This window comes from Engraulis encrasicolus, chromosome 20, assembly GCF_034702125.1.
Source record: "Engraulis encrasicolus isolate BLACKSEA-1 chromosome 20, IST_EnEncr_1.0, whole genome shotgun sequence".
NCBI classification, from domain to species: Eukaryota; Metazoa; Chordata; class Actinopteri; order Clupeiformes; family Engraulidae; genus Engraulis; species Engraulis encrasicolus.
In genome coordinates, this window is record NC_085876.1 from 42,823,595 (window position 1) to 42,842,713 (window position 19,119).

Below are 19,119 nucleotides of genomic sequence, written 5' to 3' on the forward strand. Positions count from 1 at the left end.
ACAGCAGCTAAAAAAAAAAAAAAGAAAAAGTTCGGAGTCAAAAAAATCTGATGACTGGGAAAATTGATTTCTGTATTACTAGGAAACACATTCATCAGGCCCCTGTGTCACTTGCCAGGGATTGTCTAGCCTCGCGACACAATGGCTGCGCTTTTGAGTAAATGTCAGGATAATATGTCAGAGTTCCTTTTGTGAAGGACGTGGCTGCTGGCACGCTGGCGGAACAAGCACTCAGCGACGTGACACCTCCATTGGGAGGAATGACAAATAATTTGGCATGTGGGACCCAAGTGTGAAAAAAAATGGCAAGAATATTGTGTGTGTGTGTGCGCGCGAGAGAGTTTTTGTGAGCTGGTGTGTGTGTGTTTGAGTTTCTGTTTCTGAAACTCAGGCCTGTGTGTGTGTGTGTGTGTGTGTGTGTGTGTGTGTGTGTGTGTGTGTGTGTGCGCGTACGTACGTGCGTGTGTGAAACTCACAGTTTCTGAACGTCTGCCGTGTGTGTGTGTGTGTGTGCGTGTGTGTGTGTGTGTGTGTGTGTGTGTGTGTGTGTGTGTGTGTGCGAAACACAGTTTCTGAACGTCTGCCGCGTGCGCGCGCGTGGGTGCGTGCGTGACTCACAGTTTCTGCACCTCTGGCCAGAGTGTGTTCTGGAGAAGGTGGTCCTCAGGGGGAGGTTCTGGAACAGTTGAAGGAACATTGGAAGCATTAGAACACATTGAAGCTCCACACTGTACAATTCATCTCAAGGTTAATCAATCGTCTTTGGAAGGTGGTAGATGGTTAAAGGTACACTGTGCAGGAAATGGTCAAAAAAGGTACTGCAACTATGCTGCTCATTGAAAATGGGTTGCTTATTGCCCAAATTTGACCATTTCATGAAAGTTTACTAAGTAATAAACTAATATTTTCTAGTATAGCCCAAGTACAGTCAGTTTTGCAGGTAAAAATGGCTATTTCTGGAAATTCAAAATGGCGAACCATGGAGAAGATCCCCCTTTTCATCTATGAAAAGTGAAATTTTTCCTGTCTTAATGAATACTTTGAATTTGATGGTGGTGGTAATTGTTCATGAAAAAGGTAACATTAGTGAATGGGAGGCATTAATTCTGGAAATAAACAACAAAAAAATCTCACACAGTGTCCCTTTAAATCAAATATAGTCCATCAGAGCAAGATATCCCAGATCCTGCCACCCAATGCAAAAAAATGTGCCGAAGTCACTGACTTCAAGTCAGGTCTCCTAAGAGGGCGTTGTCCCCCCTTCTTCGTCTCTGTCCGTTGCTTTTGGTGGCAGCAACATAGATTGTGCACTACCGCCCACTAAGGGGCTGAAGGATTCAAGGTGCAGAGCAAAGGGAATTGCGGTGATCCAAGGATTCATTTCCACATATGTACTCTAGGGGCGTAATTCATTCTCAAATCCCACTGGTCTCCTAAAGGGGCTTTCACCTGGCATGAAATGGATCCCGGAAATGAACCATGATGGTGTATCTTGATCTACTTAGAAAATCTTTGGTTAAATTACTCAGAACAGAGAAAATGAGAGCATAATGTCACCTTGCGTCAATTGATTACCTAAAACTAGTCATTCTCTGATGAGATTGACTTTTTTCCCCCACCTAAATCCATTAAAAAAAGGATTGACATCACATGACCTAACCCTCAATTAAGAGTGCAGGGTGATTCTAGCATGGGAGGCCAGCCAGCATCGCATAATGATTTGGATAGAAGAAAAACCCTTGACTGTAGCTCAAAAAGCTAAGGTACTGTACTGTTCTTTAAAACCTAACCCTTCTTTGCATCTGCACTTGTTCTGCATATTTCCTATGCTCTTTGTATCTGCTGGTGATGTTTGCTATGATTATGTCCTCGATTGTACGTAGAATTGGTTATAAAGCGTCAGCCAAATGTAATCTAATGTAATGTAATAAAGTGTTAAGCTTGGGGACCTGGGTTTGATTCTGGCCCAAGACTGTTATCCAATCATCCCCCATTTCTCTCCCATTCACTTCATGTCACCATCTCACACTGTCCTGTCAAATAAAGGCATAAAAAAAGCTAAAAAAAAAGAAAAGGCAAAAAATAATAATAATAAAATAATAATAAAAAAACAATCTTAGCAAAACACTTCGGTGATGATTTTAGCAAGGTGGTGATGATTTTAGCAAGGTGGTGATAATATCCATTGACACAAAAGCAACACAGCTCAGGCTGACGAGCCGGGTTGCCAGATGAGGCTGATGATTTCCAGCCCAAAAAAATGCTCAAAACCCGCCTAGAACCACAAAATCCCGCCCAATTCTATTGATTTCTATGGCAAAAATTGGGTGGGTTTTTCTGTTAAATGCCATTTTTACCCGCACAGGGCCATCCTAAGCAGCCCAATTGGGCGGGAAACAGCCCAATCTGGCAACACTGCTGACGAGCCGATGGGATGGAGAGGACGTCAGACACAGGCAGGCGAGACAGCGGGCCAAAGTGGACAGCACATGAATAAAAGAGGTGCAATATACAAGCTACATGGGGAAACAGCATGGCCTCCCAAGGCTCTCTCTCTTTTGCTTTCGGTCTAATTCAGCGGGCTAGCAGAGGACAGCACAGGCCTGCCAACCTATTCTAGCTATCTCTGCACTCTTTATGTGGTGAAAATGTTCCCTGCTGCCCAATTTTCACCAACATTATTCCCCCCCCCAAAAAAAAAACCCTTCTGCTTCTCATAGAGTAAAAAAAACGAAGGGGAAAATGAAAGGAAAATGCACGAAAGGATGAAAAAATATGAGAAAAAATAATGAAAAAAGAGAACGGAAAAAGAAGAAGGGGAAAAACCCTTTAGCTCGATTTTCAGCATCGTGCTGGCGGAGAAATAGATGACAGAAAACCTGATTTACCCGCGACGCCCTGCTGCTGATTTGCCAGCCAGCGAGACACCGAGACAGAACCCCATCAGGGTTGCAGGGGTTGTTGTTGTTGCTGCCATGCTCCACTCTTCCCATCCGCGTCCTGCCCAGAACCCAACCAGCACTGGCCCAGAGGCGGGCACTCCCTCAACATGACACCTCTGGCGTTTCATTCCCCCGGTACCAAGTGGTTCCCAAACTTTTTCCTGCTGCGAGCCAAGAATTTTTTTTTTTTTTTTTTTTTTTTAAGTATTTTTTTGGGGCTTTTCAGCCTTTATTGTTTTTTTGTTAGACAGGATAGTGAAGGAGAGACAGGAAGTGAGCTGGGAGAGAGAGATGGGGAAGGACCGGCAAAGGACCCGGACCGGGAATCGAACCCGGGTCGGCCGAGTGGTAAACGTGTGCCCTACCATATCAGCCACGGTAGGGCCGAGCCAAGAATATTTCCACAATCCCCCAGCCTCCCACATTCTAAGTGCCAAACAATGGATTGTCCATTGGTATTGCTACTTTGGAAAATTAACAGGAAAAGTTAAAAAAAAGTGTATTCAGCATCAGTGTTAATTTCGTCAGCTTTTTAAAATTTAGTCTTAGTCTTAGTCACAATGACGAAAATCAATTTTAGTCTTAGTCATATTTTAGTCATTGCCTTCCCAATTTAGTCTTAGTCTTAGTCTAAATGACGAAAATCAATTTTAGTCTTAGTCAATTTTTAGTCATTTTCGTCATTTTAGTCAACACACATTACAGAACTTCTCCACACACTTTTAACATATATCATTGACTGTAGAGAATAAACCATTGACTGTAGAGAATAAACACACTGCTTCTCTTTTTAACATATATCACACTGTACAGAATAAAACTTCTTCACACACTGGTTCTCTTTTTCTGTATTTTATTTTATACCAGTGTTAATTTCGTCAGCTTTTTAAAATTTAGTCTTAGTCTTAGTCACAATGACGAAAATCAATTTTTGTCTTAGTCATATTTTAGTCAATACCTTCCCAATTTAGTCTTAGTCTTAGTCTAAATGACGAAAATCAAAAAAGGGCATTGACGAAATATTTTAGTCATAGTCATGGTTGACAAAATTAACACTGTTCAGCATACAAGTGAATACTGTTACTAACCCCATTTATAGAATTATGTAAACTGTGTTTTTTCCCCCATTTCTATGAAAAGTTCCTTGTCTCTGTGACCTCCCTGCAGCGCATGCATGACTCCCCTAGGGGTCCGGAGCTGCCCCCCCCCAGTAAAAAAGTTTATGAACCATACAAGTGAATACTGTTACTAACCCCATTTATAGAATTATGTAAACTGTGTTTTTTCCCCCATTTCTATGAAAAGTTCCTTGTCTCTGTGACCTCCCTGCAGTGTATGCACGACGGCGCCCCCTAGGGGTCCCGAGACCCGGCTTGGGAACCACTGCCCTCGACTTGAGATACGGTGTCCTCGTCTCACCCCATATGGAAGGGGACAAAGAGAAAAGCGTGAAAAAAGGAAAGAAGAAAGATGAGAGACGAAAGCGGAGGTGGGGGCTGGGTTGAGGTGGGAGGCATAGAGAGAGAGGGAGAGAGAGAGGGAGAGAGAGACCAGAGAGAGAGAGAGAGAGAGAGAGAGAGAGAGAGAGAGAGAGAGCATAGAGAGAGAGCATAGAGAGAGAGCATAGAGAGAGAGAGAGACCATAGAGAGAGAGAGAGAGAGAGAGAGAGAGAGAGAGAGAGAGAGAGAGAGAGAGAGAGCCCAGAGAGAGAGAGCCATAACTACACAGGAAGAGAATGGAAGAGAGAGAGAGACGGATACAAGAGAGAGGAGGATGGAGAGGGAAAGGGTGATAGGGAAAGAAGTGAGTGAGGAAAAAGAGAGGGAAGATGAGAGAGAGAGGGAGAGGGAGAGAGAGAGAGAGAGAGAGAGAGAGAGAGAGAGAGAGAGAGAGACCAGAGAGAGAGAGAGAGCAGAGAGAGAGAGAGACCAGAGAGACCAGAGATAGACAGGCTACAGTGGGAAGGAGGAGGAGGAGGAAGAGAAATTGAAAACAAGGGAAAGAGACAAGGTGCTTTATTCTGCTAATGGCACCCGTGTTCACCTCAATGCTTCCTTTTCCTTTCTTTCTTCCTGAGTTTTGTCTCTCTTTCACCATTTCTCTCCCTCTATCTCTCCCTCATCAATGTTTTATTTCTGCCTCCAGCGTCTGCGCGCCTTCACTCTAATTATAAATCCAGACGAGGAGGAAGAGCCAGGCCCGGCTCACTGTGGGCCTACAAGACACACACACACACACACACACCTCTTCCTCAATGCCCACTCCTCCACTATAGCCCTCCTCTATACACGCACGCACGCACACACACACACACACACGTAGCCTACAGTACACGCTCATGCACGCGCACACACATACTGTACACACACACACACGTACACGTTCAGTACACACACACACGTACACACGCAGGCACGCACACGCCTCTAATTTACTACAGTTCGTCATTATCTATTCGTCTTCTCTCGTGTCCATCTTTCGCACAGTTAGTGTGTGCACTGCGCGGCTTTGGTTTCAGTAAGCTTCATTCACCAGTGGGAGTGAGACACACTGCTGCAGTTTATCCCTCTATTTATTTATCTGAGGATTTCTACACCTTACAATAGTGCAAATAAATCACTGGGCGCATTAACAGCGTTGCGGACTTCTATCATTTGTTTCAGTTACTCTATTTTGTCCAGGACCTGTACCACTGATGTGCGCACATTCTCTACCTTCTTGATTTCTATACCTCTGCCACAGTGATAGAGATGAAAACGAGTGGGGGGGAAAGAGAGATTGGGAAGGATTAGGAAATGCCCTTGGGTCAGAATCGAATCTGGGTGCCCCGCAGAACGGCATGGCTCCACCATCAAATCATTCATCTTCACCATCAAGGATTCACCATGACTGTGAAAACTGCACTTTTCATACATAAAAAGGCGAATCTTCTCCATGTCCGACATTTTGAGCTTCCAGAAATAGACATTCTTAGCGGCAAAACTTACTGTACTTTGGTACAAGAGTAGATATTGCAGCTGCTCATTGAAACTTGCATATTGCCAAATTGGGTCATTTCATTCCTATTTTCCCCATTCATTCTAAGATGCCCATGGTCTTACTAATCTGAAATAGCTGCCCTGAAGCACCACCAAGATGTCTGCGAAGTGAAATGACTCTGGTAAAGTGACTTTGGACAAGTAGCATACAACACTTTTTAAAAGTTCATTTGTTGTGCTGTCCGTTTCCATTTTTTAAAACGTCACATCGCACCGAGATTGGCGGTTTGTTGCTTTTGGGGTTAGCAACGCACATATCACAAACTTAGAATGTGCGTATTCAAGGTCGACATCATCACAACTGATTTTGTTGCTCTCAGTTGGCTGTGTCGTTTACAGTTACAACATGGTGTTAAGCTTTACTTACCAGAAAGGGTGAGAGGATGGAAGTAAGACTCTTTGTATTGATCCGACACACTGTTGTAATCCCCATCTTCCCCTTTTGTCGTCTGAGACATGAGGTCACCTACCGATGCACAAATACAGAACACATTCAAATACTGAAGTTACTTGAAAAGAAAAATAACTTTTCTTCACCAAGGCAGCCATTATTATAACACGTCCATTAAGGACTTTAAAATTGCAATTCTAAAGTTGTTAATGGACATGTCATAATAATAAAGACATTTTTAACTATACTTTTTGGAATGCCTTGGTGAAGAAAAGTTTTTTTTTTTCTTTTCAAGTAACTTTTGGACATTCAACCTTGAACCAAAGAGCACCCACAAGAATACTTTTTTCATATTTTTAAAGGGACTGAGCACACCTCTGACTTCCAAACATTCAAATACACTCCGTAGTGAGGCTTGTGAGTCAGACATTTCACTAACACACCATTTTTTGAGTACACTTGAGTTTTTCCGAATCTTAAATGGTACATCAAAACCATAAGTAATACATCAAAACCTGAAGCCTGAATTCAGTTGTCCACTTTCCTTTAATACAGACTCGAGTTGCTGTGGTGAAGTCTACCGAGTTCAGCAGTCTCCAACTGAGATCAGCATGAATGGCATATTCACTTCTAGACAGCGATTGGACCAGGGTATTTTGTAAGACACATGTAAGTATGTCTGTCTGTGGCCAGAATATCAACAGTGATGTTTCTCCATAAAAACATCAGCTCTGCACAAAACCATATAAGATGGGGATACTTTTCCAGGTCAAAGTAATGTTGTCATTAAGTGAGGGGTTCAACTTAAAACTTTATAGTTCATGAGTGGCCAATATTGTAGTTTGTTCTCATCAGCCGGGAAGGGGAAATGCATCTCATCTCTTGGTGGAAATGATATTTGCCTCTATCAAACAGGCCAATCACTGGAGATGTGCCGTATTCACATTATACAAACACATCAGACCACTTATGAATAAATATTCAGATTTTTCCCCGTTTTTGTATTGAAAACCCAGTTACATTATTAATGCACTCCTTGCCCTATTTCAAGACCTGATTACATTTGAGATTCTGGCAATATTTATGGAGATATTTTTCATAAATATCTATCAGGCAGGCAGTCCGTTTGAATCGAAACGAGCGAAAAACTAGTCATCTGGACATCTGTGGACGGCAAAAAATGTCCAGACCTTGGAAGACAGCCTTGTTTGACAGGCCCAGGGCCGGGGTGCTGGCTCCCTCTGGCAGGTCCACAGTGTCCTGGGGAAACACACAAAAAAAAACATGTACAAATAAATAACAGAAATATTCATCCATTTACCGGTACTCATCCACATACCGCTGAGGCAGCAGATTCAGGTATGCATTATGCTAAGAAACCATCCCTACTTTGGCATCCAAGGATTGCATGCATTTACAGGTCTTGTGCAGCACAAAAAAAGCTACTCAATTCAATCCCACTACAATCTAGCTCACTCGACATAATCATATTAGTGGCAAAAATTCAAGTTCTACTACTAATTTATGAACAAAAGAAAACAAAATATGCATACACCAGACATCCGCTTGTTAGACTGTGCTGCACCTGCAATAAATACACTTCTGGCTCGTTAGATAGTTACGCTGTCCTAATTTTTACCTGATGAATAAACTTCCTGAGAGCTTTTTCACTCATAGACATACTGTACATACAGTACATTACATTTTGTAGACATAATAGAGTATATGCTGCAGCGGTGTGTGCACCAGACATCTGCATTTGAGATTGTGCTATATCTGCAATAACGTTCAGTTGAAGGAGAGGATTGTGCACATCCCAGGGAAAGGTGCAGGACGAAGGTCAACTGTAGTTTTCAGAGTGAGGAGTACGCACACTTAGAATCCTTTTTGTTGTGTTTTATTTTTTCATGGCAGGATAACGTTTCGACCTCAACAGTCTTCTTCAGCAGATTCTCCTCTGAAGAAGACTGTTGAGGACGAAACGCTATCCTGCCATGAAAAAATAAAACACAACAAAAAGGATTCTAAGTGTGCGGACTCCTCACTCTGCTATCTGCAATAACAGCATTAGCACATAATCTGATCTTACTTAGTTTGTGATCCAGTTATTCCACTGTACCTAATGAGGTAGATGTAGGGCTAGGCAATATGATGATATAAATCGTTATCGTGACATAAAAGTGTATATCGAGACATTTCTCCTATATCATTTATATTGTGATAGTAATTTTATCAGTTTTATACAATTGAATATCATTTAATTACATTCCATGTTGTCACAATACACACTATAAGTTCATGTAACTGTAAAAATAACAATAAAAAGATCAATTTTAAAGAAAGGTTGTTTTGCGACTAGCGAGACAACGGCGACGGAGCGACAAGCGGAGATTTGCACTTAAGAATATTATGGTAATGAACTATGATGTGGTTTGGCGACAGCCGCCATAGCCAATTGGAATGCTTTTTGCTTTTAACGGTCATACTCTGACGCTTTTATCACTGGTGTCGCTCTTAGTATTGAGCCCATTCTCGGGGAAAATCAACTACATGCTTCGTGGTGCCGCTACAATATAGCCTTATTTTTCGTAGTTGGGCAACGAGCGCTGTCGTCGAGAGTGGGTGAGAGAGAGGGTGAGAGAGAGCGGGTGAGAGAGAGAGACCACCCGAGCAGCGTGCGTGCATTCCGGGAGGGGAGCGCTGTCGTTGTGTCAGCTTCATGCCATGTCTCACTTCCTCCAACATTATCCTTAACCTTAACCCTAAACGTAACCCTAACCCTAATCTTAACCGTAACCTTAACCCTAACCCTAAACTTAACCGTAAATCACTTGTTTGAAATGTTTGACTACCGTCGTTTCTAGTTAGCCTTCAGTCACGCTTGATTGTTGACGTCCGTCTGCATTATTCTTCCCCCCGGAACCAAACTACCCCAATTGTCTTGTTCCCCCTTTCGTCGCCCAACCACGAGAAACGAGGCTATTCGTAAAGGCACCACAAGGCTTAAAGTTGATTTGTTCTGTTTTTCTCGTAAAGACTTCACGAATGGCCCGAGTTACTGTTGTACTATGACAACAAGTCCAGCGACCCTTTGTAGCTGTTGTCGGTTCTGGTGTGTTGGTGTGGTGAGAGTACTTCTACTTTTACTTTATACACTTCTGTGCCACTTAAATTTCCGCTTTTCCTGCATGAATAAACTGCCAGTTTTATCGTCCCACTCTGTGTGATCTGAAGAGGGGCACAAGTCTTTGCTATAGCAACAGTCTCTGAAAGTGAATGGATGAATTGAAAATGACAGCACAAAAATTCCAATAAAACGGTCACCAGTGCTTCGACCAGAATGTATGTCAGTTTGAGAATAGGCAGTGAAAAAAAGGAAACGTATGTCTGTAAATATTGTTCCACAATGAACATTACATGAATTTTAATAAACAAATACAAACATACAAAATACTAATGAGTTTATGGGTCATTGACGTGTGTTTTTTTGTTTTTTGTTTTTTTTTGCACAAGTAGTAGATGTCAGGATGGTGCAACCACTGCTAATGACAGTACTGAATTGATTACTTTTTTTTTTTTACTGGATTGTCTAAGAAGCACTCATTTCTTGTACATTCATTATCCATTATTACTTAAGGGCGGGTTATGCTTCCTACTTGTGCCACAGAGTGAGCTTGTCGCAGCCATGATGCAGTTAATTTTGGTTTATGCCCTGTTTTGAAGCACGGTCTGCGCGATGTCATTCCACGCTGAAACTGCCTTCAATACAAAGAGTAAACTAGACGTGTCGGTTGTTTTTTAGCATCACAGACTCCACGAGAATGAAAATGAAACATTAAATCTTTATATCACGTGCATGTTTGATCACACTGGCAGCCACAGTGGTAGTTTGGAACAAAGAAGTGGCTCATTTGTCGAGGACGAAGCGGAATGTTTCCTCGACCTCGGAACCACTGTTCAACTGTCCAAATAACTTCAGCGTCGTAACTTGCAAGCGCATGTGTTGTCTTTGGTTCGTGTAAATAAATCAAACAACAAAGCACGGGCAACTTAGCCTATTTAACGAAGAGCTCACAGTCCGTAGACCGACGAAGGTTAGAACAAGGAAGTAGCGCTTGTTCTCGACTCGAGGACAGAGCAGGCTGGTCGAGAGGACCAATCAGAGACCTATTTTCGCCCTTTCACGCCGTCGCTCCCTGCGTCGAGACACAATTTTGGGGAGGTGCCCCAGAGTACCTGCGTGATGGGGGGGGGCTTCACTACGTTAACTGCGCGGCTCACTGCATTACGACGCAGGGACGCTGGACTGGAGGCATAAACCACCCTATAGTCTACAGCCATTAGCTGTGGTTGTACCACCTGACATCTGTCACAAAAAAAATGTCAATGACCCGTATACATATTTTCGGGACGCCCTTGTATTCAGTGATCGAGTTGTAAAATCAAACCAGGGGGGATGGTCAGAGATGGATTCTGATTATTGGGGGTTTGGGGGTTTCTCCCCAGAGAATTTTTTGAAAATACAGTTGTTAAAAGTATAATTTTAATGCAATATGTGAATGCATAGCTTATAAATGAATATAGATCAATTGTTTTAAAGGGGGATGATTTTTGACCATTTCCATTGAAGGGGGATGATTTTTGACTGCTTTCATTGTAGGGGGGATAGCATCCCCCCTCATCCCCCCACAACTTGAGCCCTGCTTGTATTCATGTTACTACTCACGCTGGAGTTCAGCAGCTGCTGCAGTGGCGTGCCCGAGATGTTGGCGAAGTTCTCCACAAAGTTGCGGGGGGCTCGGAACACTCGCAGCACCTTCTCGTCAGCGCCCGACACGAACTGGAAACGTCCCACGGGCGCCAGGCACTGCATGTCGTAACCGTGGATCTGAGGGCGGCAGATCTCATGCCACGTGAGCTGCTGCCAAGATGATGATGATGGTAGTGGTAGTAGAAGGATATTATGGGCAAAAAGAGAAGGGAAAAGAAAAAAAAATAATTATCAGTTTACTTCCAGTGCATGTCATTGTGATCTGAGGTCTGCCTATCTCACACCACATTTAATGTGAAGATGTTGATGATGGTGGGGTGGGGATATTATAGCCAAAAGGAGGAGAAAAGAGAGAGAGGGAGGAGGGGAAAGATAAGAGATAATTGATCATTTTTAGGTCTTTAATTCTACTCCTTGTACTAGCTGCGGATCTGAGGCCATGAGATCTTTTTTTGACTTTTAAAAACATATGAATATGTTTTCTTCATTTTGGACAGGACAGTGAGAGTGTGGCATTTTATGTGCAGGTATTGCGTGCTTCCTGACAAAACAAATCAAAAGAGACATTTTCTCTTTTTAGGCATTACAAATGTTTGCCACATTCATAAAAAAGTATTTATCAAAACAGATTGCACTCTCTGGACTTTGTTCTGTTCTATGTGATGAGTATTTTAAATGTATAAAGACGTTTATAAAACTCTACACAGCTTGCAAATGAATCTCCTAAAAACTTGAAGAACTGCATGTGGGACTGACAACAACAGTTTATCACAGATGGCAGATCTTTTCAAATTAAGTCTTTGGTTCTCACTGCAATCTGTGAGTGCTGGCAGGCAGGTACGGCTCTCCACTGTTACCAAAGTGACCATGCAGAAATATGAAAAGTATCTAAAATTTTTTCGCAGTGTCAGTGAAGGGTTTTTGTGCGTGTCCATTTCTCAGACAGTGAAAATCCCTTGTAGTGTAGGGAATATTCTGCCTTGCAAAGGCAAATTAAGGGTAGTAACTACACCAAGACTGAAAGAAAGGAGAAAACGATTTAAAATTACTCCATTAGTCCATGCTAGCATGTTGCAGATATAGTATCCTAGTGGAGATGTTTTTTGTTGTTGTATTTTCCTAATAGGAAAAAGCAAGGAGTCAATTTACAGTCTAAACACAACTTTGAAATAGTTTCTACCTTTTGGGCTTTGTAGGCCATTGTGTAACCCCCGTTTTGTAGATAAATACTTGATTTATGGTACGTAGTACTCTGTGGACCCTGTCTGACACCAATGTTTGTGTGACTTCAGTCAGTTTGTCACACAATGAAACTCCCACCAGAGAGGTTTTAAGGGTATTAAGAGACTCCACTCTTTTACTTTTCCGTGGTACTGCACTCTAGGGGCGCCAACGGAGGAGTGCAGATTCCATTTAGAATGAATGGACAGCGCTCTCTCCACAGCGCCCCCTAGGTGGACTGCAGGCATGGGTAAAATAGGGAGTGGAGAGGCTGTATGTAAACCGGCTGTGCTCCCACCAAGTCGCCCTGAGCTGGCATCTTGTAATCGTTGCTATATCCCAGAAAAGTCACAAGACTTTGTACCGACAAGTACCTACACCAACATTGAAACTTAACAAAATGCGCCGTTTCTGCCTTTTACAATTTGTAAGGCTGCAGTGGTAACCCGTCTGATGTTCATAAGCGCTTGTTGATTTGTGGCCATTGATACTCTGTGGCCCCTGTGTGACACCAGTGTAGTAAACAGCAGTTTAATCTCGATTATGCACCGATAATGCAAGATGTGACATCTATATCGAAAATTGTAATGGGCGGGGCGGGCCCCCTGCTTTCCAGTTTTTACGATCCCGTAAAAGGTTGCATGCCTGGGTTGTGTTGTGTGTTAATAGCCTTGACATTGGAGAGCCATTAGCCCACCGTTCACGTTCACGCCAAGGATGTACTGTAAGTCTCCACACAGTGGCTGCATCCCAATATGCGACCTTGCTTCCTCCACTTGGGCTTGTGGCCTCACGTTTTGCTGACGCCTCGCCTCCGTGGAGTAAACAATTCAGTTTCCCAGCTGTCAGCCTAGCCACAACAATTTGTGGGGGACTATTCTTCATTTACCATCCAGTTTGCAAATGAGAAAATGACTTTACAATTGAGCTTTTGCGTGATATTGCAATATAATGCCGATGTCAGTGATGTAATCATGATGTATTACTTCCTGGTATGAGGCCACAAACACAAGTGGAGGACGCAAGGTTGCATATTGGAACGCACTCAGTCTCTCCTCTTTCCTCTTCCCTCTTCTCTCTAATCTCTTGATTTAATGATCGCGTGAGTCATCATGCCTAGGAAGTAGGGCTGTAACGATATTGTATCGAAACCGAGAAATCGTGATACACAGAGTCACGATACTGTATCGTGATACGAGGAGGCAGTATCGTGATAAGCCCTTTCAAAGTTTTATTACCCATCAGTCCAGAAAACAACCTTATGATTTGATGTGATAGTGTTTCCAAACTTCAGTGGAGATACATTTCAGAAATCGTGGAGTGTATCGAAGCGTAGGTCAAAAATTGTGATACGAACCGAATCGTGAGTTGAGTGTATTGTTACAGCCCTACTAGGAAGGCACACCCGCCGCCTCACAGCTTCGTCAGACGTGAAAAACGTGAGGGGTCCTGATGGACTAATATTGTTCTTTCATTTCTCTTTACCGGCGGTGGCGCGCATCGACAAGCTCATACGAGGGCTGACTAAGACGGGTCACGCCACTTTGGGGAGCTCTTAGAGGCTCATTTTTACATTAGGCAAGCTCAGGAGGGGCATTCGTTTTCAGTAGTCTCACACACGCGCACACGCGCACGCACACATACCATCCTTCCTCCATCCCCACCCAACCCTCTAAACCAAAGTGGGGGTTGAAAAACAGTTAGGCCTGTCACTTAAAGCAGTCGTTCATTTCCCCCTCGGCCATCGCTTTTCGTGCACAGGAAGATGTATAATAAGCAAACAGTAATTTGGCCTGATCAAAGCACATTCGTCATGATTAAAGTCCTTTAGTGCACTATCAGCGCCCTGCAGTCGCGGGACAAATGGCTGAAATTGTTGGGCAGAAAGTTGTCTGTGAGTGCATCTTAATATGGGACCTTGCCTCTTCCACTTACCTCCTCCACTCGCTTCTCGTCATGATGACATCACTGGCAACAGCATTATATTTCAATATCTTGCAAAAGCTCAATTGTAGAGTCTTTTTCTCGTTTGCAATTGTTATGGTGAATGAAAAACAGTCCCTCAAAAGTTGTTGTGGCGAGGCTGACAGCTGGGAAACTGTATCGTTTTCTCCACGGAGGAGGGGCCAGGAGGCGGGGCGAGGAGACAAGCACAAGTGGAGGAGGCAAGGTCACATATTGGGATGCACCCTGTGTTTGGTTGCGCTGGCTGCACAAGAGAAAAGTCCGCCCCTCAGCATCTTGGAAAGCTTGATCGATAGTTTGAGAGAGTCTTGTGTCCTTTGCAGTGCTGCGATACCAGGCCGTTGCTACAGTCTAGGTCTTTCCACTTATTTGCAGAGCTGTAGAAAGTAGAGTAGACATTAGCAAATTATCGATAATTCATTAATTGTTACTTATCGATCGGCTTGCGATTAATTGATAAGCAGCGTTATTCCCCAAAATCTCCCCCCCCCTCCCAAAAAAAAGATTAAATCTAAACATTTTAAATACAAATTCAGATAAAATGCTGAATTTAAATCAATTCTATTTATATTCTCTAATCCAAAGGTGATTTAAAGGCTCCCACTATTCCCTCCCCTCTTCACACACAATCTTCACATAACCATTTCACCAGGGTCTCGCGTCAGACAAATTGGTGATTCATTGCTATTAATTAAGAGAAAAATCGAATTACGCATTAATTGTTTAAAGTTGATCGATTAATTGTTGACCTGCCTAATAGACATACACTTTTTGATGCAATTAGAACACTAGTACATGATCTTACATAGTTTATACACCAGTTATTCCACTATACTGTAATGGCCAAGATACACAGCAAGTACTTCACCTCTGCTAAATTGTGTGTACAATTTACCTGATCCATTGCTGTTTTTGCCCTCTTTTACCTGACTCTTTTACCTGATTTTGTACATAGATTTTGTGTTTTGATTTCCCACTTGTCTCTTAATCCAGAATTGGCACAATGGCACTTGCCACTGTCGGTTCTCATTTGTTCTCTCTTTTGAGATCTGCTGGCTCCAGCTTACCGTGGCAATAAATTAAAGATGAATTATCTCTGCTTTTCTTTTGTCTGATATCTAAGCGATTTCTTCATCATTCCAGCTGTCTCTTTTCCTCCTCCCGCTTTCTTTTTCTCTTTTGTTCAAGGCATCCCTCCCCCATCCTCCTCATCGTAGCTCACCTAGAACTCATGGCTTCTTGGGCGCGGTGGCTCTATGAGCCAAGACGCTGAACCAGAGATGATTGAAAAGGTAAGAGATGGGGCCCTGCCGTGGCCAACCGGCCCGGCCCGGCCCGGGTCCTTTGCTGACCCCTGCCCATCTCTCCCCATTTGCTTCCTGTCCACCTCTCAAACTGTCCCATCATCAATGAAGTCGTAAAAGACCCCAAAAAAATATCATTAAAAAAAAGAAAAAGAAAAGGTAAGCCCTAGGCGCTAGTTCAAGTGCAGTTTGACCAGGATGTGAGTGACCAGTCAGTGACCATAGAGGGGACCCACCTGGCTGGCTCCCTCTCCTCCTGCCCCTGCCCCTCTCCTCCAGGGTGTGAAGAGGCGAGTGGAATTGAGACCTCTGCCAAAGACCGTAAAGGGAAACCCACCTGACTGGTTGGTGTTGCTTTAATGATCTCAGAATTTGTAGACAGAGAACAAGCAACTGGTCTATTAAACTATCCATTGGTCTGTTCAAGTGCAGTTTGACCAGTATGTGACCAGTCAGTGACCGTAAAGGGGACCCACCGGGCTGGCTCCCTCTCCCCCTGCCCCTGCCCCTCTCCTCCAGGGTGTGAAGAGGCGAAAAAAAACCACAAAAAATAATAAAACAACGCACAAAAAAGTATCAGTGGTGTGGTGGGGCTTAGCGCTAGTGCAAGTGCAGTAAACCTTCCCTAAACGTAACCTGTCACGAAAGCAATGTTTATGATTCCTTACTTTTGCCAAGAAGGGCGAAATAAGCAAGGTATTGGCAAATTTGTTGTGAAATTGTGCCCAGACCCAAAACCATGCCTAAACCCTAACCTGTCACAGGAAGTTGTGAAGGTTGACCAATGAGAAGCCGAGTTTGGCCATCTGTGGCGTCGTTGTACTAGGAAAAAAAAAAAATGAGCGACCAGGATGTGACCAGTCAGTGTCCAGTGGTGTAGTCTACTTTTTATGGTGGGTAGTCTGTATATTTGAGCATTTTTGGAGTGGGTACACTGTATATATTTGTGCTATCCAAAACAATGGATCAATCAATTTTAAGTGAGTATACTGACATCCCAGAAATTTAGAAATTTACTCCGTATACCCACTTTCTACGTAGACTACACCACTGTCAGTGACCATACAGGGGACCCACCTGGCTGGCTCCCTCTCCCTCTCCCCCTGCCCCTGCCCCTCTCCAGGGTGTGAAGAGGCGAGTGGTCTGGTCGGAGCCCACGCTCAGCACAAACTCCCCGTCTGGGTCCCAGCTCAGGTCCTGCACAGAGCTGAAGTGGCCCGAGACCACCACCGCCGGACTCCAGGCGGAATCCTAGACAGGAGACACGCAAACACAAACGCACACACACGGACACACACACACACGCACGCAAACACACACACACACACACGCACACACGCGCACACGCACACGTACACGCGCACACGCACGCGCGCACGCACACACACACACACACACACATACACACACGGACGCTGCACGCACAAACAAACACGGACGCTCACACACACAAATACGGACGCTCACACACACACAAATACGGACGCTCACACACACACAAATACAGACGCTCACACACACACAAACACGGACGCTCACACACACACACGCATGCATGCACACACACACACACATGCACACGCACACACATACACACAGAGTGGCAGAGGATGAGAATACATGGTCATCATAATAAAAAATTGCCACCAATGCAGGTACAGGTCCAGACATAGGCTGCACAACCTGACCGATGTAGAACATGAAAGAGGGGCCAAATCTAGGACAAACGCAGACAAACATTAACTGAACAGACTGGACTGTTTAAGCAATATGACACGAGTGGGAGTGAGGTTGTTCTGGGACACCCTCACGGGTGTGATTCGCCGCAGGCACGAAGTCGCAGGCTGAGTGCCGTTGGTTACGGTTACTTTGTATCGTTGGTCGCGGTGTGATTATTAGATGTGAAGAGTCATTCATAGAGTGTTGGAGGATACCCTCACTCCTAGTGACATGTAGAACGCCTCTATTCCAATCACAATTTGTGAAATAATTCTACCGGATCTAACTAGTGTATAATTATTATGGATAATCAGCTACACCCCCTTCACACCACCTTCAGTAACCAGCTGAGTCTGTTCAGCCACAGACTCCGTGCCCTCACCTGCAGGACAGACAGGCTAAGGAGGTCCTCTGTCCCATGGGCCATTCAACTGTTTAACAGTATACAGACGGACATTAAGAAGGACATCATTATTGGGGATTGGACTGCCTGAGATGCCAGAGCTGGCCCAGATCGGGAAACCTCTTGGCGTGTGTGTGTGTGTGTGTGTGTGTGTGCGTGTGTGGGTGTGTGTGTGTGTGGGTGTGTCTATTTATGTAGCTACTTGACACCTGAATTTCCCCCTGGGGATCAATAAAGTTTCTCTACTCTACTCTACTCTACAGTATGGGAGGCACAGGGAGACAGACAGGGTGACACACACACATGCAGGTCACATACCAACGTGCAAGCGAACACACACACACACACACACACACACACACACACACACACACACACACACAGACATGCCCACGCGCACACACGAGGAGAGTAGCAACAATGGTTGCAAGAATTGCAAGGTTTAAATGCAAACGGCTTGAAATAATAGAGAGAAACGTGAAGCCTAAACATAAAGCAATTGAAAATGGAGTTCTTTTGTCACATCACCTGGAATGACAGGTCTTCACACAACCTTCACACAATTGCACAACCTCCACTTGCTGACAAATGATGGTGTGTGTGTGTGTGTGTGTGTGTGTGTGTGTGTGTGTGTGTGTGTGTGTGTGTGTGTGTGTGTGTGTGTGTGTGTGTGTGTGTGTGTGTGTGTGTGTGTGTGTGTGTGTGTGTGTGTGTGTAGAGTGACTCACCCACCATTTTAGTCAGACCAATTCAATTCCCCTAACGATATAAGCAGAGTGTTCACTTATGTGTGTCCTGTGTGTGTGTGTATGTGTGTTTAAAGTTAATCACCTAGGTCCGCTAATGATTGAGAGAGTGCCAATGTGTGTGTGTGTGTGTGCGTGCGTGTGCATGCGTGCGTGCGTGCGTGCGTGCCTGCCTGCCTGCCTGCCTGTGTGCCTGTGTGTGTGTGAGTGTGTAATGTGACTCACCTGGTTGTCATTTCGCTGCCACAGGTGGAGGGCTCCGTGGAAGGCGTGTGCCAGGATCATGGAGCCATCTGGGCTCATCTGGCAACCGTAGAAGCCCAGCGTGTTGCCCCCAACCTCACCCACTCGCACCTGGGCACCAGACACACACAGATGGGGAGAGGGAGAGAGAGAGAGAGAGAGAGAGAGAGAGAGAGAGAGAGAGAGAGAGAGAGAGAGAGAGAGAGAGAGAGAGAGAGAGAGAGAGAGAGAGAGAGAGAGAGAGAGAGTGATATGGAGAGAAAGAGAGAGAGAGATGGAGAGAGAAGACACAGAGGTGGAGGTGAGGAGATGGCACACACGGGAGAGAGAGAGATAGAGAGAGAGATAGAGGGAGAAAGAGAGGGAGAGGGAGAG

The 19,119-nt window shown here is 44.3% G+C and overlaps 1 protein-coding gene across 1 annotated transcript in view; it reads right to left on the bottom strand.

Annotated features, from left to right (window-relative positions):
• elp2 (elongator acetyltransferase complex subunit 2) overlaps positions 1-19,119 on the bottom strand; it is an 81,840-nt gene that overhangs the window by 23,691 nt on the left and 39,030 nt on the right. Inside the window, exons 11-16 of the mRNA XM_063185967.1 lie at positions 18,727-18,855; positions 16,711-16,884; positions 11,099-11,293; positions 7,563-7,632; positions 6,349-6,447; positions 619-676 (exon numbers count right to left, since the gene is read on the bottom strand). Coding sequence (XP_063042037.1) covers positions 619-676; positions 6,349-6,447; positions 7,563-7,632; positions 11,099-11,293; positions 16,711-16,884; positions 18,727-18,855 — 725 coding nt within the window. The remainder of the gene's footprint in view (positions 1-618; positions 677-6,348; positions 6,448-7,562; positions 7,633-11,098; positions 11,294-16,710; positions 16,885-18,726; positions 18,856-19,119) is intronic.